The sequence below is a fragment of the Pyrus communis genome, chromosome 17 (genome assembly GCF_963583255.1).
Source record: "Pyrus communis chromosome 17, drPyrComm1.1, whole genome shotgun sequence".
Taxonomy (NCBI): Eukaryota; Viridiplantae; Streptophyta; class Magnoliopsida; order Rosales; family Rosaceae; genus Pyrus; species Pyrus communis.
This window is the reverse complement of record NC_084819.1, coordinates 2212343-2239705: the sequence shown is the minus strand read 5'-3', so window position 1 is coordinate 2239705 and position 27363 is coordinate 2212343. Positions and strand designations below refer to the sequence as shown.

At 37.2% G+C, this 27363-nt stretch overlaps 3 protein-coding genes across 5 annotated transcripts; 2 read left to right on the top strand and 1 right to left on the bottom strand.

Moving 5' to 3' along the window:
• Positions 1-1926: 1926 nt before the first annotated feature.
• On the top strand, positions 1927-9646 carry LOC137723580 (prolyl 4-hydroxylase 1). 3 transcript variants are annotated; one of them, XM_068462778.1, is made up of 12 exons: positions 1927-2100; positions 3167-3214; positions 4374-4442; positions 4552-4601; positions 5359-5424; positions 6478-6552; positions 6991-7065; positions 8028-8098; positions 8190-8241; positions 8358-8447; positions 8889-8981; positions 9193-9646. In XM_068462778.1, exons 1-12 carry the CDS (start codon positions 2037-2039, stop codon positions 9298-9300), a joined length of 861 nt encoding a protein of 286 aa, XP_068318879.1. In that variant the 5' UTR covers positions 1927-2036; the 3' UTR covers positions 9301-9646. The 3 variants fall into 3 exon arrangements, with proteins under 3 accessions (XP_068318879.1, XP_068318880.1, XP_068318881.1); XM_068462780.1 differs by having other exon boundaries at positions 2008-2100; positions 4374-4446; XM_068462779.1 differs by lacking the exon at positions 4374-4442.
• Positions 9647-11306: 1660 nt separating this feature from the next.
• Positions 11307-19040, top strand: LOC137722617 (signal peptide peptidase-like 5). The gene is made up of 14 exons (XM_068461661.1): positions 11307-11687; positions 11925-12083; positions 12310-12421; positions 12643-12762; positions 13148-13305; positions 13740-13916; positions 14649-14683; positions 14764-14920; positions 15476-15529; positions 15675-15767; positions 17183-17322; positions 18203-18273; positions 18586-18669; positions 18793-19040. The coding sequence occupies exons 1-14, from the start codon at positions 11547-11549 to the stop codon at positions 18906-18908; spliced, it is 1617 nt and encodes a 538-aa protein (XP_068317762.1). The 5' UTR covers positions 11307-11546; the 3' UTR covers positions 18909-19040.
• A 4450-nt stretch (positions 19041-23490) lies between these two features.
• LOC137723626 (putative lipid-transfer protein DIR1) lies at positions 23491-24085 on the bottom strand. The gene has a single exon (XM_068462823.1). The coding sequence runs from the start codon at positions 24036-24038 to the stop codon at positions 23712-23714; it is 327 nt and encodes a 108-aa protein (XP_068318924.1). The 5' UTR covers positions 24039-24085; the 3' UTR covers positions 23491-23711.
• Between the last annotated feature and the right edge of the window lie 3278 nt (positions 24086-27363).

The window sequence follows — 27363 nt, the reverse complement described above, 5'->3', positions numbered from 1 at the left end:
TTGAAAGTATTTGAAAATATTGAAATATGATATAAAGTGGAAGAACATACTTAAGTATTTATATGAAATTTTTTATAAACATAAAATATTTATTTTTTGTATTTTTAATTAATTATTTATAACTTTTAATCGTGCTTTCGTCATATTGACGTCAACCTTGTGCCACATGGTCTAGGCCCTGGGGTATTTGATTTTTGCCTAGGTGAGCAACTGAGCTACTCAGGGCCAGGTGAATTGGAAACGGTTTGAGGGGTTTTTTTTGAACAATCGATAGTATCTACACTAAGGGAGTAGGAAGTGAGTTAAGTCTTCTGATAAGCTTGCTATAATAATGTGCTTCAAATACCTTTGGTGAGAATCGAACCTAAAACCTCTCTTACAAGTAAAAAAGAATAGTACTAAGTGGTATGTTAGAGGAGTTTTTGGGGATGAGATTTAATTCACTATCCTTTAGGAGATTGGTGCCTTCGTTGCACCGAACTAGTTCAGACTGAACTAGTTTCATAGACTAAACTAGACTGGCTTAACTTGAATCTATTAAAATTGTGATACTTTTGTGGTGTTGGATTAGGACTAAATTTTGATTTTTTAAATTTAATTATAAAAACTAAATTTCACATTCTGATCTAAATAATTAAATTTAGATCCCTACCAAATTCTTTTTTTCTTTTACTTTTTAAATTGATGAACTTCAAGATAACCATGGTAATTCTAATATATTACAAAAAAAATTAATAATAACTAAGTTCATCAATTTCTCTTCTTCACGCCTCTCCATCTCTCTTCATCTGCCATAGCCTTGCTAATCCCATCATCATCCCAATTATGAAAACAAATAGTTGCAGACCTGTTTTCTCCTACCAATCTGCAGATTCGAAGCAAGCCACGACGCCCACCCTCCTCCTCCACCCACGATTTAGCAACCGCGATTCCTCTTCTTCCAGCATTCTCTTCGAAGCACCCAATTCTCCTAATTCCCATATAGAGAGAGAGGGGATACTTGTTCTGGATAAAGCTCACTCAATGATCGATGGCTTTGATGAAGTCGTAGTAAGAGGAGGCGTAGTGAGAGAAAGTGAGAGAAGGCGGCGTAGTGAGGTTCTTAGCAATACCTTGCTCACCCGCGGGACTAATTTAGGCGACTTAGCGAGATCCGAACTTCACACGAGTCTGGGCTAATCCATTTAACTTAGTCCTTGCCATACCAAACATGGATTATTAGTCCTAGCTGGTCCAGAGTCTGGCTAATCCCATTTAACTTAGTCTCTTGCCATACCAAACATAGGTTATTAGTCCTAGCTAGTCCAGTCCTAGCTAAGGAGGTCAAACAAACTGAGGTCCTAAACAGTGTAAAACCCTAGTCCAATTTAGTATTTATCTACTTTCACAAGAACAAAAAAATATATTATTTGTTACGTACTACTCCACTTTGATAATTTTTTTTTATTTGTAAGTAAGAGGTTTTAAGTTTGGTTCTTGTCAAAGATGAATTTGAACCACATTATTGCTAGTTTATTATGATGACAAGTTCACTCACTCTCCTTAATATAGATAATATCGTTTGTTCAAGAAAAAAAAAAAAAAAAAAAAAACCTTATCTAAATTATCGGCATCACTACATCTATTTCTCATAAGGATTTCCCATCAATTACTACATGACAATCCGAACTAATTTCACTTAAAATCATATAATATGCATCCCAATCCCGAACAAAAATGGGAACAGACTTTCGTATCGTGCGCTCCAAGCCGTAGTGAACGAGAGAAATTCATCCCTGTTCGTTGGTCGTTGGTTAGGAAAATTGACCAAAAAAATCATGTTAGAAAATAAGACTGAAAACGGCAAAAAAAAAAAAAATAAATAAATGGAAAAAAGAGAAAGTAATTGACTAACGCCGGGACATGACTTTTCAACAAATGGCCGGTCCTTGTGCTGGCAACTGTTTAAGAGTGCAGAATACTTCTTCGTATTTTGATTTTCCTACATTTTCCTGATTTTCCTGATTGCAATCTCTTTCTCTCTCTCACCGGAAACCATGGCTGCTCCGATGAAGTTTGTATTCGGGCTGCTAACCTTTGTCACTGTCGGAATGATCATAGGTAAAATCAAACCATCGAAGCAATTTCTGTTGTCTTGATTATATACATGCATGTACATTTGATTGATTTGTGCATATGTGGATTCTGCGATTACCCAGAAAACTGTAGGAGTTTGGTCCTATGTTAGTACTTTCGATTTTCCCGTGTTTTTCGGGAACCAAACGAAAGCTCCTGTCTGGGTTTGATCTGGGTATTGGATACTTTAAGGTTTGTAATCAAACAAGTCTTCGGATTCATAATTTTACCAGCTCCGTCAGAAGCTTCCTTTGACTTGGATTCTTAGGGCAAATCGTAATGGCTCCTGGCCAAAAATGGTTTTCAAATTATAGTCAATGCTAGCATAAACCGAGCTCAGTGGCGTTCTAAGATTCATACAGCTGGCCCCACTTTGTGGGATAAGGCTTGGTTTGTTGTTGTTGTAAGTCAATACTAGCATAGTATTCGATGTAATATTTTTGAGTGAAAAATGCTTATATATTTGGTTGAGATTTATCGGATTACCCTAGCTCTGGAGTTGCTTGGGATGTGCTGCATTGATTGCTGGCTACGCGTGCCGGAAAGTATGGTATTGCATAGTAGTAGCACTAAATTTGTAGAGGTATGTGTGTCTAATATGTTGGTGTCATAGTTTTGCTAAAAGAAACTCCCATTTCGGACACAGAGGGTTTAGAAGTAAGAAAGAAATGAAAGAATTTACATAAAGAAAGATTTGATATCCTTCTTCTAAACAGGAATTTGCAATAGCAGGGAGACATGTGGGCCACTGGCACCACACCATATCCTAGTACTACGAATTATGCAGAACGCAGAGATGCCGTCTGGGGAATTTTCCGGCCTTTTTATTACCAACTATCTTCATTGTGTCTTTTGAGAACCTCTACCTTCTATTTGCTCTGCGTTGTATTGTATTGTATTGTATATTATGCTAAGTTTAGTTTTCTATAAGCTAAGCATTTGAAGATCATCAGCACATGAATCCTTTCACTACAATGATGTTAAATTGATTGTGCTACTCAGTTTTCAATAAACAAGCATCTACTGAATTCCTTTTTTGTTTAACTCACAGGTGCTTTGTTTCAATTGGCATTTATACGAAGATTAGAAGACTCATATGGTATCTTTTAGTTCTTTATTCTTATACAAATATATTTTCTTGTAATTCCCCGTCTTCCTTGCATGTTAAATTCATGGTTGTGGTTTTGTTATGCCTTTTTGATGTATCCTTCTTCTACACTAAGTAGAAGACGTTTTGTGACACAGCCATTTGGTGAAGCTCTTACTATGTATATGTTAGAAATTCTTGGTTCCTTTTTTCTTTCCCGCTTTGCCTACTATAATATGGATCAAGATTTTTGGTCAGATTAACATGGATCAGATTGAAAGTGTCTTTTTGACAGAATAGTGTGAATCCCTTTTCATCTAGTTATATCATTTTTCTTAGCAAAACAAAATTGTCAAGCTGGGACAACCATTACTAAGAGTTGATGCATTGGGTTGTGGATTAGTGATGCAACTCTTAATGCAGTTAAGCCATGAAATTATGGATAGATTTTAAATAAATAAATAAAGCAATGCAACTAAAGGAGATTCGGGATAATTAAGGCTATCAGATTTTTACTGATTTACAGGTGCTCCTTGGAAGCAAACTACAGCATTTACACATATAGGCACGTTAGATTTTGTGTGAAACATGTTATTTCATTCAATCTGTAGTTCTTGACAGTCCATGGTGATTCTAGATCTAGTCATAAAAGTGACCAGCTGAGATCCTACAAGAGTATAACACTAGGTTTCGTATAAAGTTCCTCAGAGGCTTTGATTAAGGGAAACGAAAAATGTTTGCAGAAATTTTGGCATCTGTAGTTTATTCCCTTATAAAAAATATTTGACTTTTGGTTCTAATAATTTGAGTGTTCGTCTTGCATGGTTTATTCTGTCTCTAAATGTTTCTTTTTCCACCTTTGTTATGCTCATATTTCTCAGTTAAGGTATGTATCATTGGAATTATTTCATCAATTAAATGTTTTATGGTTTTCCTCTTCTTTGGTCCATTGGACACCAATGGAACTGATATATTTATTGCATAATTCTTGCAATCTTGTATTTTTAAAGCCTGTTTATTGTTGATTAAATTATTATCTAGAACAATTTCTTTGTATTGCTTTATTGTAAGTTATGTCATATTTATTTTACGGTTGTTTGCAAGTGGATATCATGCTTATTGTATCGTTAATGTGTTAGATGATTTTTGCTTCAAAATTTGGTCTTTTTAGGCTCTGAGTTTCCATCTCCTAGAAAAGTGCGTAGAAGTCTAAATGATGGTTATCGTCAGTTGCCCGGAGGTTGGTATGGTTCTTATCATGTTTAGTTTGGTAGATAGACCACATTTGTTGCTTAAGTTACAAATATTTTTTTTAATCTAATTTGCTTTCCTCTGTTTTGAATTCTCAGGTGCTCATTGGAGCAATGATAAAGAAGCAGAAATTTTACGCCTGGGATATGTATGTTTGCAAGTTTAGCTTTAATTTTTTATTCAAGTACTTGAGATAATCCCTGCCTGCTGGAAAAGAAGATTAAAAGTAAATATCATGCATCATTTGACGTACAGGACAATGAAAATTGGACATTTGAGTACCTTCAATTCATAATTGGGGGCAGTATGTGTGATATGACACACTTATGCAATCTATGTCTTAAAATAATTTGTTGTTGCTTAGGTCTATTAGGTCTGAACCTTCTAGTCATAGTCTACCGCCTGGAGTTGTACGGTGCTGTAATGATTTGTGCACATAGAAGTGAGTATTGGTATTTAATCCAATGACAGGGTGTTGGACAAAGTTTCTGAAACAATCTAGATACAAGTACAGGTATATCTGTATTGCAGGCGGTAATGTAGTCCAAAAAATCTTGTACAATTGTAGGTTAGTAAGGTTAATGATATTAGTAGCTTCTAAACTAGTGTTGACACTGGTTGATGGGTCTGTCATGTTTTCCAGTACCTAGAATGTTGTAGTTAACCACTTTTCCTGTGTTAGTTCCTATCTGTTTATGTCTTCAGTTTCTTATCGCAAGAAAAATAAAGGCATAACACATCTGTGTATTTCTTCAGTTTCCTATCGCAAGAAAAATAAAGGCCGAACACATCAGAGATGCATCTCTATCTCTCTCTGCATACGAACATGAAGCCGGACTAATATACCTCATTATAATTTCTAGCAAATAGAATTTGATTTTTCTTTTCTTATTCTCTCAATGTAGGTCAAACCTGAAGTAATCAGCTGGGAGCCTCGAATAATTGTACTTCATAAGTTCTTGAGCATGGAGGTATGCTTATATCTTATAACAGAATTGCCTCTATTCGTGTGGCATGATGTTTCTTAACTCTTACAATATTCTACCATGCCCAAGTACATGGGATGCATTAAGTTGGACCCAAAAGGCAGGGAAGTTCACTTAAATTAAAATAATGATTAAAACCTTTGTTGTTAGCAACCATAAGGGTCTTGTATCCACTTTCGTTCTGCAGTAAAAGAGAACACTCCACCATTTAAGTTCTAACTATTTGTAATTTTTTGTTGGACATGTGATTACCGTAATTGTTTTTAAGGGTAGCTTTTCTGTAATTGTTTGCAGGAGTAACTAACTGTAATTGTCTATAGTGAAAACTGGAATTGTTTTCAGGGTTACCTAACTATAATTGTTTGGTGAGAATATGCAAGTAGTGTTTACAGTAATGGTGTAATAGGGTCATCGTGTAAGTCTAATTGTGCAATTGTGTAATTGTTTAAGTCTGTATTTTATTTTTGAAAGGGACTATACTAACTTAAAATGATCTATACTAACCTTTAAAAAAACACTAACTTAAAGTGAATTGGACCAAAAAAATAATAATAATAAAAGGAATTTAAAATTATTTTCATTGTAGTTTGGAGTTGGGCTACATTGGATTTCAAAATATTATTTAAAACAAAAAAGTATGCTTCTTTGAAGCTCGGCAGGAAACGTTTTTGGATGTAATTGTGTTGGCTCGTGATTCTGTGCACGTGAAATTGTTGGCAGGGGAAGATCAAAAAAAGAACAGAACCGGGTGGTAAAAACATAAGGAAGTAATGAAAAGGGGGGTAATGATTAATGGCCCCAAAAAGTATTAGTACCAAAGTTGGAATTCCCAAGTTCTGATAGAATTTTCTGCAATTGCTTATTAGTCTTAACCTGTCAATTGCTGGCTGGTCTATGTTGTTTGGTAGCACATTAAATTTGACTTCTGGTGAAATTATGAGGTTCTTGCATTATTATTGAGCAGCTTTGGGTTTTTCTTCTAAAAAGAAGCTCCTTTATATAGTTAAGTGAAAGTGAAAGTTTTTATGGCCTTTTCAGGAATGTGACTACCTTAGAACTCTTGCCTCGCCTCGCCTTCAAGTCTCCACTGTAGTGGATGTAAGAACAGGAAAGGTACGCAGGATGCCCTACGAATTATCATACACCTCGGTATCAGATAACTCTCTATCTTAGGGCATGACTTCACTCAATTTCACGGGCTTACTCGTTAGTCTTTTTTCCAGTTTTATGCATGCTTTATTAGAATAGCCACAACTTTACTATTTTGGATAGAAAAGGACAATGCTTTGATATAGTTACTTACAATTGACTTCTGTATGATATCTTTCTGTTTATCTGTTTAATAAAATGTGTTATTTGGATAGAGAACCTGATGAAAATGTCCTTACTTTTCATCAACAAGATAGCAGAGTGATCTCTAAATTTCTTATGGAATCTTTTGTATATCAAACTATAATCGAATACATAGACATATATATATATATTTATTGTTTGATATTCTTCCTGTTCATTTAAGTGCATAATTGATCATATTGTGTACCATTTTTTCAGGGAATAAAGAGTAATGTTCGCACAAGTTCTGGTATGTTCTTGAGTCCCGAAGAGAAAAAGTACCCGATGATACAGGTTAATTTTTGTTTTAAGTTCAGCTCTCTTCCATTTGGCATTCAGATTCATATTTATAATTTTATACTTCAGAAGATACTAAATGTTATTTTTGTTTTCTTAAAGGTTCCAAGTTCAGGGTGTTTATTCATTATTTGATTTGAATATTTTGTTTATCATCGTTGGTCTGTAGGCTAGTTTTAAATTCATACCTTCATCCTGTGAATAATATACAAATCTCATTTCTTATTGGAAAAGCATCCAAATTGCGATCTTCTTTTGTGTGTTCATTTTACCTTTTTCAAATTCACCGACTACAGCATACACGCTTATTCATTTGTGATGTATGTAGAACATACAATGACGTTATGACGAGGAAGTTTTAAGCATTAAGATGGAAATTAAATTTAGTTATTTTTGCGTTGTTCAAAATGGAGGCAGTTAAAAAAAATCTTGTTGAATGTAAAGAAATGCTATCACAAACTCTTAATTTTTTAATCTTGATAGTCGGTTCTAATTTCTAAATGGATGCACAAGGCCTTCCAGAATTTGTTCCAGGAGGGTTTCTCTTGGTATCCAAGAGCCCTTTTTGTACCCAAGCGGCGACTATTTAACATGACCATACAACAATGAGCAATTGACAAGAAATCCAGAGGTTTCTGTGTACATATGATATCTGGGCCTCATTCTTTGATGAGTACCAGTGAGTTCTTGGGATGAAGATACGGAAGTTGTTGGTTTGGCAGATTGATCTGCCAAAAACTTGAACAATTTGTATGAATAACATCCACAGCCTCTGCCTGCCAACAAATATTACTTGGGAAACCCTCCGTATGTGTCAGGCATTTGTTTCCTTGTGTGCATATGTATGTGTGTGTGAAGTATCTGTGATATCCACTTTTTAGCATTTGGGTTACCATTGTTCTTTGTGGTAAAGCAGAAAACAGAACTCTAACTGTCCTCTTTTTCTATTTCGTCATTAGGCAATTGAAAAGCGTATTGCTGTGTTTTCTCAAGTGCCAATAGAAAATGGGGAGCTCATTCAAGTTTTAAGGTGGGTGTCTTATTTATACAAGATGCGGTAAGTTTCATGAAAATGTTGAGCAATATATTTAGTATCAAGACTAACATCTGGAGCAGCACAGGTACGAAAAGGATCAGTATTACAAACCTCACCATGACTACTTCTCTGACACTGTAAGTTTATTTACCCTGCATTTGTAAGAATTGGTATCCCGTAATTGCAGCCAATCCTTCAATTTTTTAATGTATAACATTAGGAATCTAAATGTTCATTGATTTTTTGTTGACAGTTTAACTTGAAACGTGGTGGTCAGCGAGTAGCAACAATTCTGATGTATTTGAGTGATAATGTTGAGGGCGGAGAGACCATTTTCCCTATGGTAATCTGTCTTTTGATTTGATGCTATATTTTGATGTTATCTTCGATAGGTATAGATTTTGATGCTAAAATTACAAGGGCTAAAAGAGGCAAATATACTTGCTACAATTATTTGGGAGTACTGGAACATGGTATGGTGGGGAGAACGGGCTACGGTGCAGTGTGCACCAAGGTGTTCACTTTGCTTATGAATTGTTTATTCAGGGCATTTTATCAAGCATCTTTCTGGAAAGAGAAGTTTACTGTACCTGACATTGTTATTTTTATTTTTTTATATTACATCAGGGACTTAAAAAACCGTGGGATTTAAATATATAATTATGCAAATCATTAGTTGTCTTTCGATCTATTTCTTTTGTGGTCTTTCTACCGTCAGTTTTGCACGTAATGTATGTAGAATATCGCGTTGCCAATCTATGTTTTAACTTGTGTGGAATTTCAGGCTAGTTCAGGTAAATGTACCTGCGGTGGACGAGCTGTCACAGGTTTGTCTGTGAAGCCAACTAAAGGGGATGCAGTACTTTTTTGGAGCATGGTAAGGTTCCTTAATTTCTTATACTATTTTCCGGGTGTGCCTTCGGTCCCTTGACCATTTTTAAGATATGTAAAATTCTGTGTTTGCATTGCTGAAAACGAAATGATAGTTTGCCTTTAGTACAGTTGTGAAATGCAATTTCGAAGTTTCTAGCTTTCTAACAGAGTCTGGCCTCTATCCATGTGAATTTTATTTTACCTGCTTCTTTCAGAATCTTGAAGGAAAAGAGGATCCGACGAGCATACATGGAGGGTGTGAGGTACTATCCGGGGAAAAGTGGTCGGCTACAAAATGGATGAGGCAAAAACGTACCTCTTAGATTGTAAGAAGTTTGGAGATTTTACTAGGGGGTTTACAACATGTGTAGCTTAGTGATCCTGTAGTGTTTAGGTACAGCAGATTCTGAAACCAAGATGAACATGAAGCATATCAGCTCGTCGGAAATGTGATACATCGACAGCAGCATCATACAGCCTCAGCGTAGGTAGTGGTGGTATTACCCATCAGAATCTAATAGTTGACTTGAACCCTCTCTGTATCGGTCTTAGAAAGCGAAAAATGTGACTTGATGTCGAATACCTGCTGCAGAAAAGAGCTATGACGATAATCTGTGTTGTTGAGTTACCAAATAAAGTACATTTATGAAAATCTTCTTTTGCCTTTTATTTATTTTGTATGCATGAGACATGTATGGCATGACATTTAGGATTCGTTTGGAAAGTGCTTTTAAAATGGCTGAAATTGCTTTTGGTGAAAGTGTTTTTGGGTTCCAAAAGCATTTTAGTGCTTCATGCAAGCAACATTAGTTATGTGCTTCTTGCAGGAAGCACTTCAAGTACTTTTCCAAGATTCACTTGCATTTTTACTAAGAATTGGTTCCAAAACCATTCTCATTAAAAGCGCTTTCAAACATTTTAAAAATACTTTCAAACGATTCTTTATATTTACAGTTCTCAGTAGGAATATTGGTTTCCAAAAAAATGCCATTCATCTTCTGCTGGAATGTCAAGGAATATTGGTTTCCAAAAAAATGGATGAAACATATATTCCTTATCTCAAGCAAAGGAAAATTAATTCCATACTTAAATAGAGCTAAAGAGAAATATTGAGACAAAAGTAGGCATTTTCTTGGTTGAATATACAAGGTCTCACCGGGCGTGTCAAAAATATGTTAAAGTCTCAAAATCCGTTTGCCGAGGATCTCGAGACTTATTTCAATACAATCGTGGATCGATAAGGGTACGCGTTTAGGTCGAGGGTTATGGTGTTTTGTCTTTCAAACAAGTGGTGTTCGGGGTGGAACATGAGATTTAGTGATTGGCGTGGTGAGAATAGATGGAAAATTGTGTCTCAAACAAATTGATAAGTAATGGAGATCTAAATGACTACTACTCCTATATTAAACTATGAATATTCTTATTGAATTAAATTTATGCTACAAACGTCGAGGGAAGTTTTTTTTTATTTTTTATTTATTTTTAAGTACCCCTTCATTTATATAATGACACATTGTGTACCATTGCGTATTTCAGGTACATTGAAAAAACTCTTGTTTACGAGGGATTTGAAAGTATAAAGAGAATTTATATTCGATTATTAAAAATGCATTACAAAAATACTACCAGCCAACTACTCAAACGATACAAAGCCACTATTAAAACACTAAAATGAATTATTTTTTTAATATGTTAATGAAAGTTCTCTCACATGTATTGCGTTTTATTCTCATGTTCCTCTATCTAATTTTTGTACTGCATTACAAAGAAATTTAGCCTAAACGCTAAGAACTTTAAATTCCCTCATCCAAGCTCGCCATGAGTGAATTGACAACACTTAACACCTACCAGTGCAAAGTTATAGTCAAGTCACGCTATATTGAACCTGCTGAATTTTGATTTGAGGTTAAAGTAGTTATTTGACATTTAATATTGTTGAAGGGTTAAATTTTAAATCTACAAAATTGGGATGAATTTGTTTTGAACGTAAAATTCGAGAGCACCTTATATAAAACTGATTCACCGTTATATTCATTTTATATTCAAAAACTTAAAATTGACATCATATTATTACTAGAATATCAGAACGATGGTAAATCCATCGTATTATTATCCTTATTACCAGAATAACAGAATAACGATGAATTGGTTGAGTCGTATTGTTATCGGATGGCACGGTGACGGTGAATCCGTTGAGTAATTTTCCTTGTAGTTGTTGACATGTTTTCCCTACTTTTGCCGTCACATTCTCTCCTCTATCCGCCTACCAGTCTTCGGCATCACGTCAGGCAGATATACAACTACAAACAAATAAATAATTCAATATTTCAGCCATTTCCAGCTTTCTTGTTTTATTTTATTTTTCTCAGGAGCAGAGAGACGAAGAAAGAAAAATTAAAATTAAAAATTAAAAAAACAATTGAAAAAGTAAATAAATCAATTCTCTTCCCTTTCTTTTCTCCCTCGCTCGACATTGGATTGATTGAATTGGGGTTGATAGCTTGGATTAAAATCACAAAGTGTTGGAGGAGGAGGAGGAGATTGAATCTTCGAGTGGTGGTGGTGTCCAATGGCAATGGCGTCGGGTCTTCTCCGCCTTGTGTTTCTGTTATCTCTGATTGCTCTTTCTTTGGCCCGTGGTGAAAAGGACATGGTTTTGGATGTGGATTCCACCCCCGACACTCCTTCCTGCAGCAACCCTTACCTAATGGTAAAATTCCCTTCTTTTTTCATACATTTTTGCATTTTTTATTTCAAGAAATTGAGTTCTTAATTTTGTTAAATGGGGATTCAATTTTATGAGAAAATGCATGTTCTTTATTTTTTTTGGGTTTTTTTTGCTGAGAATTTAAATTACATTGAGTTGGGATTTTTCTGGAATTTAATTTGATACTGTCATTGTTTTCCTGCTAAAAACCCTTTTTTACTGGTTTATCTAATCTCTCAGGCAAAGGTTAAGAATTGGGTTAATGGCCATGAAGGAGAAACTATTGAAGGGGCAGGTGCAAAGTTTGGGGCTTTATTGCCTTCCAAAGAAGAAAAAGCCGTCCAATTGCCCGTTGTTATCTCGAATCCCTTAAATGGTTGTTCAGCGTCATCTTCGAAGGTTTAACTTTGTTTTTTACCTTCTTAAATGGAAGCTTAATTTGTTTTGTTTTCACTTTAAATGTGGACTGAAATCATCTCATCTAAACACTTAAAATGTAGAAGCAAAGTGTGCCTTGAGGTTCTAGGATATGATCAAGCATCATTGTCTCTTTGGAATTCACTGTATAAGATAAACCCATATTTGGTTTTCTGAAGTCTTTACGGTCCCTTTTTCCTCTTTGCAGTTATCTGGAGCTATTGCCTTGTCCACGCGTGGTGATTGTGACTTCTCCGTAAAGGCAGAAGTTGCACAGTCAGGAGGTGCTAAGGCGCTCGTGGTGATAAATAATGAAGAAGGTTGAAATCTCAATGCACTTACCACATCCCATTGTGATTTTATAGTTTCCTTGGCTAGGGTTCCTGTTTTGTTGTGAGACAAATTATTATGTGTTGGGACTTGCAAGTGAACTTGTGTCTGTTGGCAAGTTTAGGGACTTGATGCAACACAGGAAAGACCTGCAGCACACTCTTTTTCCCCTTAAATACTAAATTCTAACGTTTTCTCCCTATTGTTTCAGATCTTGCCAAGATGGCTTGTCCTGATAATAGCACTTCTTTGAATATTTCAATTTTTGTCGTAATGGTTCCGAAGTCAGATGGAGAAGCTCTCAAGAAATCTATTGAAGATGGAAAGAAAGGTCAACTTCTGATGTTTACTGTTTCGTCAAATTCTTTACTTCCTTGAATGTGATTAATAGTAATAATATAACGTAATAGGAAGATAGCATGATGATGTGGGACAGTTTGGGAGGTCTGATTTAGGGCTTTTATAAAGGGCATTTCATAGAAAAAGGGCTTGAATTAATTGAAGTTTCAGAGGCAGAACAGATGATAGATAGCTTTTTCAGGCGTCAGTTGAATTAGGGTTTTCAAGGTTGGACATATAGGTTTCCATATATATAGATTAAGAGTTTGCTTTCCATCTTTGTTTACATCCATAGGTTAGCTAATGTGCTTGCATTTTTCAATTCTAAAGTTTGTTTGATGTGATAATATATGGATAATTCTATTAACTTATTGCAGTGGAGCTTCTATTATATTCTCCCAAGCGTCCAGTGGTGGACTACTCAGTTGTGTTCCTCTGGCTGATGGCTGTTGGAACGATAATAGTTGCCTCATTTTGGTCAAAGATTACTGCTCCTGAGAAGTCTGATGAGAATTATAATGAACTAGCGGAAAAGGTTTGTACATGCAAGCCTCAATTCACTGTGTCTTCACATTACTTGTTTGTTCTCTAAATGCTTTTCTCGTATATATGTCTTAATTTTAATTCACTTGAACGTTTTTTTTACATGAAATATTGTGTGGTTATCAGGGCTGCATATTTCATTATGAACGGAAATATTGGTGGATGTTTTGATATTGGTGACTGTCAACACAACGGATAATGATTGAATTAACTTTCACTGAAGTTTCATTCAAAACTTTCATTTTCAAAGAAAATATACCTCAACCTGTTGACAGTCACTGATATTGATATAGAAACCGAAACATCCTCCATAATTTGAGTAGAGATATTTCCATCACGGCTGATATTTTCTTCTCAGCCCTCCTGTTACTTTATAATGTGTTGTAGTTATGGGAAATAGTATTTATATCATCTTTGATTGGATAGGAATCTAATGCTGGAACAGCCAAAGATGATTCTGAGGACGAAGTCATGAATCTTAGTGTGGCAGGCGCTGTGTGTTTCGTCATAACAGCATCCACTTTTCTGTTGCTACTATATTTCTTTATGTCTACTTGGTTTATCTGGGTGCTGATTGTACTTTTCTGCATTGGTGGTATTGAGGTACAGTGATTAATTCTACTATTTATTCTTTTATTTATTAATTTGCTTGCAAAGTAAACAAAATTGACTATAAACAGAGTTCATGGCATTTTTGTACCTATATGGGAATTAAACTGAATAGAACTGTGCATTACAGTCTAAAGAATGCTAAAGAATGCATTTTTTTTAAATAAGAAACAACTTTTATTAATAAAAACTAATTCATACAAATTAAGGACAAGATGTCAACTAACCTAAAATCCTACTAACAACATTAAATAGGAAACTAGAAGCATACCAGTAATATTAAGAAAGTTATGGATGTCCTTATTGTAAGAAAGTTATGGACATCCTTCCCAGGTCTACCCATAATGTTTTTCAACGATTGGAACCATCTGTATCTTAGATCATCATTTCAACACTGTAAAAAATATCCAAATCCTAAAGTGTTTGGTCATCTAAAATGTGCAAAGCAACATGGCTTGCTACATAAAGCTGAGATGAAATTGTGGATAATCAAACAGCTAAACATTTTCTGATATAACCGATTTTTGGCATGGATAATCCTTGAATGAGAATCTAAAAACTGAATGGTTTCCATCATTGAATCACATCCTGGAAATAGATGTCCATAACTTTTTAAATGAGGACATCCTTTTGAATTGTTCTCTTAAATGTGTTTGATCTGCTACTCGTGAATCTTCTGTCAGTTGACTTGTGTGTCATACTAGCTGATGTATCTTTTGTTTTCAGGGAATGCATAATTGTGTTCTGAGCCTGATTTTGAGGTACATTTGATATTATTTTTCCTGTTTCTACTGAACCTATTACCCATGTTCCTTAATGTCTTTATTTACTTGTCGAATAGAAAATGGAGAAGTGGTGGACAGAAGACGATAACTTTGCCTCTTCTGGATGAGGTTTCTATTCTCTCGCTTGTTGTATTGGCTTTCTGTGCGGCATTTGCAGTTTTCTGGGTTGTTACCCGGCGGGCATCATATTCATGGATTGGCCAAGATGTTCTTGTAAGTTTCATGTTTTGATATGTGTGCTAGGCTGAGTGTACTATGCATTCAGCAAATTTATGCAGTTTCAGAAATTTGAATTTTTTTTTTTCAAATTCTGAATACTTGGTAACAGAGTAATTGGAGATGTTCTATTGTAATATCTTAGAACATTTCTAATGGTCATACCTGAAAGAAAGTTCTTACTTACCTTCAAAATTGAATTGCTGGGGGTCATGCATACAGTATAGCAAATTGGAAAAAATCTATTTCTTGCTTATATTTTTTGTTAAGCTAGTCACCCAAATAGCCAACCCCACTTAGTGGGATAAGGCTTTGTTGTTGTTGTAAGCTAGTCACCCAAAGATCTTCTATCAACCTAAGTTGAGCGGTTTGAGGGTTCTGTATGGACTGCTGATATAATATTGCAAAGAAACCTAAAAATTTATGACGTTTGTGCCATATCTTTATCATTATTCTACCATTTTTAATCTTTGGGTTTTTCTCTACATGATTTTCTACATCCGTCTATCCTTTTGTGCATATCAGCTAGTTAAAATTATAATTTTTTGACAGGGTATCTGCTTGATGATAACGGTCTTGCAAATTGCTCGATTGCCTAATATAAAGGTACCAGTTCTTTCTTTCATTTAATTAATGTATCAAGTTTTTGTCTCATAATTCTAACATGTGTTTTTCTCTCATAATTCTAACGTATGTTTTTGTCTCATAATTGTAACATGTGTTTTTGTCTCATAATTCTGACATGTCTCAGGTTGCTACCGTACTACTTTGTTGTGCATTTGTCTATGACATCTTTTGGGTATTCCTGTCACCCTTAATATTCAAAGATAGTGTCATGGTTACGGTACGTTCTGATCTCAGCTTCTTTTTCTTCTTTTTCTCGGTTTATTAGATACCTTGTATCGAAAAGTGCATAGGTTTTCGTCTGAAATGCATCGATTGGAGTATTGAGGTGTATTGCATGTGTTTATTTGATGAAGGCTCACTGTTGTTCAAAATGATTCTACATATGTTATTGATGGACACCTAATCCTTTTTATTTGTAACTCATTTTTTTTCTTATTCAATATTTTCTGATATTTTAAAAAGAATTAAGAAATAATACAATTTTGATTTTTTCATCTCAGAAAGTCTTTACTGAAAGAGTGTTGAGTGTTTGAACAAGTATGCTTATACGTGTATACTCCTTGATGTTGATTTTTAGTTGTCCATTGTCCAATCATATGCAAATACATATATCCCTAATTTGTGTTCATTTATTTCTTTTCGTTACACATGAAATTCATTTATTTGTTTTCGTTACACATGAAACCTACATCGACTGTACTAATAAAACCTGGGCTGGAACATTGATAGCGAAAAGATAAGGACAGGGTTTCAAGCCGTTAGTCATACTTTTAGATTTTTGCAACCCACCTTGCCATCACAATCTGTCAAAAATATGATGTGTAATTTGTGGATGAAATGGTAATAGAAACAAATAAATATACCTACATGTGGAGTTTTGACATCCATTTTATATTTTTTTCATAAATTTATAACTATAAAATTACAGTTGTTAGCATACTAATGTTGTAATGCATAAAAGTAGTAATTTTAAAATGTTATTAGCAGTCTAGGTGGTGGTCCAGTGTTAAGGTGTAAAGATTATTAGTTGTCTAACTTCAGCTTGACTATGCCCAGCTGTCCACCTGGTAAATAGCCTGGTCATTTGCCAAATGCCAAACTGGGAGAGTAGATCCCTTCAAAAGGTTTGACTCATTGGCTTGTTTGAATCTTAAGACGCAAAGAGTCTTTGTGTGTCTTTGCATACGTAGAGGGCATATGTACATCGACATGTATTTCTGTAGGTAATAAAAGCATTGCTTATATCATGGCAATTTTCCCCAGCCTCAGGAAAATACTTGTTCTGGTTCACAACCATGTTTCGTTAGAAATAATTAGTCCTTCTATTTTCTGGGCTCAGTTTTAGTAATGTGTTAAGTTCAATGAATTCACCAACAAAAGTATGCAAGCATAAATGTGCCTGACATCTTTGGCTTATGTCCCATGATCCCCGTTTAAGTAAATCTTGTGTGTGCATGTATGATGCTTGTGTATCGATATCATGTACATTGTTGGGAAATTGATTCATGGATGTGAGATGTGCTTTACTAGAGTATTAGCTTTTACACTTTAGCCCTTTTGTTTTTGTTTGGAAATCCTCATTTAAAATTCTATTAGAGAAACTAAAATGTTACAATTTGCTTTTGCTTATAGGTTGCTAAGGGTGACAGCAGTGGTGAAGCCCTACCAATGCTTTTGAGAATCCCTCGCTTTTTTGACCCCTGGGGTGGTGTGAATATGATTGGCTTCGGGGACGTTCTGTTTCCTGGTTTGCTTATTGTATTTACTTACAGGTACTGACTTCTTTCAGTTAATGTCTCTATTTTTTAAAGAGATAGTACAACATTTCCTTTTTGGATTAAGTTCTTGAGCTAGTTGATTAATTGAAAAGAAGTCCTTAGTTAAATATGATTCTCTCCGGATTAAATGAGGTTTTAATTAGCATATAACATACGTTCCCAGATCCCCATACCACAATTAACAGTTATTACACTCAGAAGTGCACCTAACCTATCAATTTTCATACATTTGCATATTTAGAAAGCATACGAAAATCGTGTACGAACTGAAGTGAGGGATGTTTTATGTGAAAATTTGAATTATGTTGCATCATGGTAATGCACCTGTCTTTGGGATAGATACATTATCATGATGGTGAACAATTGGATTATGAATGGGAAATCAGCTCCAACATTGATTTTTTGTATCTGTATCAGGACTCACTCGCTCCCTCGTCAATGAAAGAGGAAACTTAACGCCTTTCACATATATATTTCTTGTTATCAAGTCCTATAATTTTTCCTTAGTCGTCTATGTAATGAAGTCCAGACTAGACATTATATGGATTACTTTGGCTGATTTTGGTTCCGGGCAATAGAGGGTTGGGTTGAGAGATTAAAGTAACGCGATTCCTTTCTCTGTTATTTGCATGCTGGACTCATGCTTTGCTCAGTTTCTGCTGATGAACCCAAAAAGTCCATATAAAAATTGTTGCTGGATGGCCAAGATAATTAAAGTCAATTGGGTGATATATTGATAATGAATGCCATACAAATATTGAACTTTGAGTGTTAAATTGTTATTGATTTTCTATTTCTGAGTATTTTGTTTTACATTTGATTTTCTGTATATCTTTCCCCCGTTTTTGATCTTTTCCTGGTTTGGCTGTCTCAGGTTTGACAAAGAAAATAAGAAGAGTGCGTTTAACGGATATTTTCCCTGGTTGTTAATTGGCTATGGAATTGGTGAGTGCTCTTGCAACATCTAATTTGTTTTTATTTAAAAAAAATAATTATTTCTTTCCCCTCCTACGATATACATGAATTACAAAAATTATGCCTACCTTGCTTGGGAAAAGCATTGTGTTATATATTTTCATTTTCTGCTCTGTTACGGTAAAATCCATTTCACCTTTGTTTATATAAGATTGTAAGTTCTTGCTCATAAATCAAGTGTATTTATTTCATTTCCTTTTAATAGCAGACTGCAGTATGATCGAACTAAACATGTTCATATTGTCTTCATGTGGTACTTATGGAACGTTCTTCCTTTTCCAGGACTCGGTCTTACTTACCTGGGTTTGTATCTCATGAATGGCAACGGTCAGCCTGCACTCCTATATCTCGTTCCATGTACACTAGGTAATCTCCGGCGCATGGATCTTACATCTTCTGTTTGGTTTTCTGGACGCGTTTTTCCAATTTTAGGCCGATAAAATTTGCAGATGTTTTACTTTGCCTTCTTATTCCTTCTCTGGTCATCAGGTGTTACAGTGATTTTGGGACTGATAAGGCACGAGCTGAAACAACTCTGGGATTACGGCGCAGAGGTATCTCCATCGAGCGTTGAACCATCCGTAGACGCCAGTAGATCGGTCTGACGGCCCCCTTTGTATGTACATTATTGGAGATGATGCTCGTCTTCTCCATAAAAGCTTATGGTATAAGAGGTTCATTTGTTTATTTTGTACAAGAATTATGCTCAACTCAAGATGCATTCATGTATATATTATATTATCTAAGAGTTCATAGTAAAACTCAAAAATTATTTTAGAATTAGCCTCTCAAACTGTCATAACCTGACTTTTGTTTTTGAGGATGTTCCGGCAATTTCATTCGATCAAATGCAACTTTGCTCCCAGAGATATATATATATATATATACTGTTGAAGGATTAGAAATCTTTAGATATTAATCACCTTAATAATTATAATACTCGTTGTGGAGCAAAAAATAATCAAGATGCAACACGTGAATTTTTGGGCAAAAAGGATAAAATTACTCTCGAGGCACACCAGGTTTCTTACGCGCGAGCAGGCAAACATCCATCAACCAAGCCAAAAGTGCCCAAAATAGGTAACAAATTCAAAATTATTTCATCCATTCTCATCTTATATTCCCTACAAGGTATTTACTCCATAACCTTCAAAACATTCCATATACATTGAGTTAATTGGCCAATTAATGGATTTATTACCTAATTAATCCATTAATTGCCAAATAACTCACCCATTACACCCCAAAAAACACCCAAAGGCCGTCCAATCTCTCCCAAAGAGGGCCGGCCATGCTCTATAAATTGGACCCCATTTTCTCTAAAAAGTTAAGTCTACACTCTTGCAAAACTCCAAAAACTCTCTAAACACTTTTCTCTCTAAATTCTAACTTTGGCATCGGAGGTTCTTCGACCAAAGCCCCCCATTCATCGTGGGTTCGTGAGGTTCTTGGTCTTGACCCTAAGGTGTTAATTGTTTTGTAGGTGCAATTTTGTCCAAGAAGGAGGCGAAAATTTGCATCCACAAATTGGTGCTTTCATTGAAAGTTAAGTCCCACACTCGTAGAAAACTCTCAAAAATACGATGGCTAGAAATTTAGAAAATTCAACGAATGAAAATTTCAACATTCAAGAGATGGGACCACGACGATCCACGAGGCTAAATGTGACAAAAGGTGAAGCGGCACCACCACCACGAGTTTCCACCACGGGAACCACCGCGGTGGCTACCACGGTAACCACCTGTGGCGAGGTCCATGGTGTCACCACCACGGCCCAAGCCGTGCCATCCAAGGTGGTTCACGACACTAAGGCCACGGCCCAAGCCATGTCACTCCACGCCCAACACGAGCCCAATGCGTTGCCAAGCCGAGCACCCGCGTGCATCATACACCGAGCAGCCCACTCCCATGGCCTAGCCTGTTCCCGCCGAGCAACCCACTCTTGTGGCCTAGCTTGCTCACACTGAGTAGCCCACTCTCGTGGCCCAGCCTGCTCCCGTGACATCTCAAGCAGCCTAAATCGACCTAAGACTATCTTAACTATCCGGACCAACCATCGAGCCAGAGGTATTTTCACCACGTTTCTCCTAGATTTGGCAATTCCCAATTCAAATCTCGTGCCCGGAGCCTACCACACTTCCACTGCTTAAGGAAGCATATTCCTTCCAAGCTCTTCCAATCCAAATGGCAAACAACACTTGTCTCGACAAGTCATAGAGTTGACGAGCACCCTTGCACAACAAACAACCTTGGTGAATCAACTCTTGCAACGCACCGAGATCTAATGTGCCCCTGACGAGGTGTCCCGAAGAAGGAAAAGGGCAGACGAACATCTCCACCAGCGTCCCAATAAGCAGCCACTTGACCAATCACGAACAGAGCATTCTAACATAGTACACTCCCGACTGGACCTTCGAGATAGCGTATACTTCCGTCTTAGAGCGTGGAGGAGTGTGCACTCTCAGTTAGGCCCACGGACAAACATACATTCACAATAAGGGCCACACTCCGATAATCAACATAAGCAACCTTCCAAGTGAAGTGTTCATTCGCGACAAGACCCGCAATGAGCATCTTCCACCTCACATCAGAGTAGGCAACACAGCGGACTGAGAGAAACAGTTACTTAATCCAACTCAAGTTTAACCAGCAGCTTGCGAGTTACCCGCTTGCTTGCTATGAACATACCACACCCACCACAACCGCGATATAAACGAGCTGAACACATGGAAGAACAGCCTAGACCAAAAGGTCACGACTGGGGGTAGCCGAGAGCTCTACCAGCCTTAACAAAGGAAAATTCAGGAAGAAGTAGAAAGGCTCCTGACTGAGCGATTGCGCAATTTCCCACACAACGAATCTATTAACAAGACGCTTCGATGAGACATGACCAACATGAGCGAGTCATCTTTCAATGACAAGGTCGAGCAGACGAGACTACCCCATATAGATTGTTGGATATAAAGACTACTTCTGTTCCGACAAATGTAGTAGCTCAGCCCAATGGCACGCCGGGGGCAGATGAGTACCAGAAGGACACACCAGCCCAACTACCAAGAACCGAGGACAAGCTAAGGATTATTTCGGTTGTCCTAGGATTCCAGCTTTCCTCAGTTGCACTCACGACAATGATTTCTATGCTCTCCAGTGCAAGAGGATAAACTAATTGCTTTCCAGTGCGAGAGGGTAAACCAATTCCCCAACACCCATATGGGTCTGCTCTCCAACGCGAGAGGATAAACTAATTGTTCTCCAGTGCGAGAGGGTAAACCAATTCCTGGACACCTGTATGGGTTTGCTCTCCAGTACGAGAGGATAAACTAATTGTTTTCCAGTGCGAGAGGGTAAACCAATTCCCCGACACCCATATGAGTCTGCTCTTCAGTGCGAGAGGATAAACTAATTGCTCTCCAGTGCGAGAGGGTAAACCAATTCCCCGACACCTATATGGATCTGTTCTTCAGTGCGAGAGGATAAACTAATTGCTCTCCAGTGCGAGAAGGTAAACCAATTCCCCGACACCTATCTGGGTAAGCTCTCCAGTGCGAGAAGGCTACATAGCTCAAAAGATCGAATGCTTGAAGATCAATTAGGCAATAAATGGTTAAGGGGCAGCAACCACTTTTACACTTAACAGTTCGCTCATCCGACACTTCATCTTCAGCAACTCCAATCTTGGCAGCTCCATCCTTGATTGTTCCATCTACGGTAGCTAAGAGATCAAGCTCAAGCAGTCGAGTCATTTTTGGCAAGTAGCCTAGACGTGGTAGCCCAAATCGTTACCCATGTCATGCCACTTCCTCGGCCCATGCCGAGCCAATCCTTGGCTTCAATCAAGTTGAGTAGCACAAGCAATGGCCCCTGCCACACCATTTCCTTGGCCCATGCCAAGCCGACTCCTAGCCCCTGTCAGCCGACGTGTCGCATCACCCCAACGGCTGCACCGTGACAACATTATCCAAGAAGAAGACAAGGAAAATTAAATTTTTTATATCGGTGCGGCGCGGAGACGAAGCAAGCAACGAAAGACGATCTTTTGTACGGGCAAGATGTAGAAGATTGCTAGAGGAGGGGGAGCAAATATCCTCTAAGCTTTCTCTCTCTTGTAAGGTAGAATAAATTGCTCTCCAAAGTTGATTTAACAACGCACTTAAGGTGGACTTAAATAGACTTTGAGAGGAATTTATTTCCTTTTCCTAGAATGATCTAATTTCATATTAAAGAGGGAATCTACATCAAAATAGGAAGCAGTCCTAAGTTTCCTAAAGCAAGATCTCTACACCTGCTGCCCTTTCCTACGAGCAACCCAGCAGGTGTAGGGGTATTTGTGGAACCAAAAATAATTAAGAGACGACACGTGGATTTTTGGGTAAAAAGGACAAAATTACCCTTGAGGCACACCAGGTTTCCTACACGCAAGCAGCGGGCAAACATCCCTCAACCAAGCCAAAAGTGCCCAAAATAGGCAACAAATTCAAAATTATTTCATCCATCCTCATCTTATATTCCCTAGAAGGTATTTACTCCATAACCTTCAAAACATTCCATATAAATTGAGTTAATTAGCCAATTAATGGATTTATTACCTAATTAATCCATTAATTGCTAAATAACTCACCCATTACACCAAAAAAAACACCCAAAGGCCGGCCACTCTCTCTCCCAAAGAGGGCCAGCCATGCTCTATAAATTGGACCCCATTTTCTCTAAAAAGCTAAGTCCACACTCTTGCAAAACTCCAAAAACTCTTTAAACACTTTTCTCTCTAAATTCTAACTTTGGTATCGGAGGTTCTTCGGCCAAAGTCCCCACTCATCATGGGCTCATGAGGCTCTTGGCGTTGACCCTAATGTGTTAATTGTTTTGTAGGTGTAATTTTGTCCAAGAAGAAGGAGGGGAAAATTTGCATCCACACTCGTGAAATTTTGATGGGAGATATTCCTCACTTGCTAGAGCCTATTAGCTAAATAAATTCCATTTCTCTCGAAAACCATACAAAAAAACTAGAGTTATATGTGAAAAATGTGACTGCAATCTTAATTATACATTCCATAATTTGAACGTAACCACTTACGTGAAAACCGAGATTTGTATTCAAAGAGGCTTGTGGTAAGTTCGGTTTCTAAAATTTGTATTCAAAGAGGCTTGTTACCGCAAAAAAAAAAGAAAAAGAAAACCGAGATTTGTATTATTAATAATATTACACATTCGATATCGAAAACATGATGGCAAATTGAACTAGAACGACAACGACAAAAGAAACGCACACATCCAAACTATAAACATGCTTACATTACATATAGGAAAGCATATTAATTATCCAAAGTTGTGCATGATTGCACGATTAATCATATCTTAATCGTAACCAAATCATGTTTGTTTATTGCACCAGTGTTGCGTAGCTCTGTCTAGCAATTGGCAGGATGGGGAAGCTTGCACTTGGCGGGAAGCTGTAGGGCAAGGTTAGGGTCAATCCCCAGAGAAGGCAAGACACTGGAGTTCTTGTAGGAGCAAAGGCAGCTCACGTTGGCGTGCGACAGCGCCGCGCAGCAGGCTTTTGTAGGCGGTGCCGGATTCGGAGAAGTCACAGCCGGCCTGCAAGTCATCAAACCGGTGACAGAGACGTTGCATATGTTCTGAGCATTAGCAACCTGAACAAAACCGCCATTGCCTGCAATTGCAACCAAAACCACAGCAGCCAAAACTACGACCAGCTTTTGACGAGCGCCCTCCATATCTTTTCTTATAGGAATTGTTTGGTGCGTTAAGGTTGTGGATTTTGGAGCTCCAAAGTTGGTAGGTTTTATAGGGGGAATGAGAAGCAAAGGATTATTATTGGTGGTGGTGGGAAGGAATGGGAGGAGCAGTACTGCATGCAGACAGAGGTCCCGTGAACCGAAAAGTTGGCCATGCTGTGGTGTCACGGGATCTATACTTGTGATGCAGATAAGTTCAACGCACTTGTTTTTGTCTGCATATTTTAAGTTTCTAACCAAATCGTCTTTTCTTCTTCTTTTGTTCTTGCCCTAATTATTAGTATTACTTGCCCTAGTTATTATAATTCTGGATACGGTAGTGATTTTCACGCTCCTGTATTTATTTCATTTCCTTTTAATAGCAGACTGCAGCATGATCGAACTAAACATGTTCATATTGTCTTCATGTGGTACTAATGGAACGTTATTCCTTTTCCAGCGCATTGATCTTACATCTTCTGTTTGGTTTTCTAGACGCGTTTTTCCAATTTTAGGCCGATAGAATTTGCAGAACTTTTACCTTGCCTTCCTATTCCTGCTCTGGTCACCAGGTGTTACAGTGATTTTGGGATTGATAAGGCGTGAGCTGAAACAACTCTGGGATTACGGCGCAGAGGTATCCCCATCGAGCGTTGAACCGTCCGTAGACGCCAGTAGCTAGATCGGTCTGACGGCCCCGGTTTGTATGTACATATATTATTGGAGATGATGCTTGTCTTCTCCATAAAAGCTTATGGTATAAGAGGTTCATTTGTCTAATTTGTACAAGAATTATGCTCAACTCAAAATGCATTCGTGTATATATTATATTATCCAAGAGTTCATAGTAAAACTCAAAAATATATTTTAACCTTTGGATATTTAACGTGGGACTTAAAATTGCCTATTAATTTCTTAAATTGTGTTGATGCATCAGCATATTTGGACGACGAATCATTTTAAGAGCAATTTTTTTGGCTTCACAATATTTTGAAGGAATTTCCTTACAAATTAATGCGGAACCAAAGTGTTGTTCAGTTATTGGAACCGTTCATATTATAATTCACCATACAAAAATCAATTTTGCAATGAATTATAAAATTTGAGGTTGGAGTAGATGGTTGGAGTTGGTAGGCCGTTTATCTATTTGCTTATGTTGACTGACTAAACGGTCTCCAATTTTAATTAATTTCTCCCTAATTATTTTAGAATTAGGCTCTCAAACTATCATAGCCCAACTTCTGTGTTTTTTGTGAGGATGTTCCGGTAATTTCATTCGATCAAATGCAACTTTGCTCCCAGATACATACATACATACATACATACATACATACATATATATATATATAACCGTCTATTTTGTAAGTAAGATAAAATTTCATTATTTCTTATATAATAAAATATTTGTTAATTTCTTTGAACTCAATTAGATGTCTTAAACATTTTGGATTTGGCTAATATTTTGCAAGAATGATCTATGAGGTGCAACTTGAAAAATAGACGGTTCGGATCGTTAAAGTTTGATGCAGTGTGAACCTTATAACTAATCCTCATTTTTATAAAAAAAATGGGGATCCTTCCCTTAAGATTCACTCCAATGGTGGCCTATGGACTAAATTTCCCCCCAAAATTTTCCCCTAAACTCAGTCCAACCCAAGGGGAAACTTTGGGCTAAAAGCTAAATGGGGAAGTGAGGCCAAATTCAGCCCAACCCAACCCCCAACGTGCCTAACGTGCGAGCCTTCCGACCGCGAGGGACCCACCCACGTGGGCCCGTCAGCCACGTTCTGCCTTGCATCCAACGATCATGATCATCAGGCCGTTTCCCCCCAAACTCAGTCCAACCCAAGGGGAAACTTTGGGTTAAAAGCTAAATGGGGAAGTGAGGCCAGATTCTGCCCAAAATTTAGCCCAAAAGTGGGTGTGGGCCTCATTGAAATGTTTGCTTTTCAGTGTTTGGGCGCCAAACGCAACCCAACCCAACGCCCAATGCGCCTAATGCGCAAGCCTTCTGACCGCAAGGGACCCACCCACGTGGGCCTGTCGGCCACATTCCGCCTTGCATCCAACGGTTCTTTGCATCCAACGGTCGTGATCATTAAGCCGTTGGTTAATCCAACGGCCTAGATTCAATTTTTTTTTGTTTTTATATTTATATATTATTGAATCCAACTGCTGAGATCGAATATAATCAAATCTAACGGTAAAAAAAAAAAGATCTAACTGCCCAAATTTAAATCTAACGGCTAAAATAATTAAAAAAAATTATTTAACTCAAAATTCACCCAAAAATTCTATAAATACCTATGTATTTGTTCAATCATCCACACAAAAGCTCTATAAATAACAACATAGTACACTTAAAATTATTATATAAATGCTTAACCAATATCATCAACGTTAACTTTCTCAGCGCCATACATGTTCGACCAAATCCTTGCGGAGTGTATCATGACATTGAGGAGCTTGAATTCTATTTAAACGTCTCATATACTCACTCAAGGTGACCCTATCTTGTTGGGTCTCATATGTGGTTGGAGCGAGATATTCAACATCTCTTGCAATAGCTCTCGCATGTGTTGGTTGGTCATCATCCACATCTTCATCTGAATCTTCTTCAAATTCGATGTACTCATCATCCACAATCATGTTATGCAAAATTACGCACATCATCATGATTGAATGGAGGTCTTCGGTCTGCCAAAATCATGCAAGCCCTCTAATAATGGCTCATCGAGCTTGTAGGATCTCGAACGCTATCTCCACATCCTTCCTGTAAGACTCTTGCCTCTGCGAAAATAATTTCTTCTTTGCACTATCTAGATGAGAAAAACTTTTGACAAAGGTAGACCAACTAAGATAAATACCATCAGTTAGGTAGTAACGTAGCTTATACCTATTACCATTTACCTTTTACTGAAATTCTAGTGCCCATCCATTGACAACATTATTGAATAGAGGAGAAGACCAAAGAACGTTGATATCGTTGTTTGATCCAGGAGCGCCGAAGAAAGCATGCCAAATCTATGTGTCGTAAGACGCCACAGCCTCAAGCATGATGGTTGGCTTGTTATGACAGCCTTTGAATTGGCCAACCCAAGCAGTAGGACAATTCTTCTACTCCCAATGCATACAATCGAGAGTTCATATCATGCCAGGGAAGCCTCTTTTGTCTGCCTTGTGTAAAAGCTTTTTCAAGTCTTCACGATTTGGGTTGCGGATGTATGTGGCTCCATATATACCTTCAATTGCCTTACAGAAGCACTTTAGGTTCTCAATAACAATACTTTGTGCAAGTCGGCAATACTTGTTAGTTGAGTCTGCA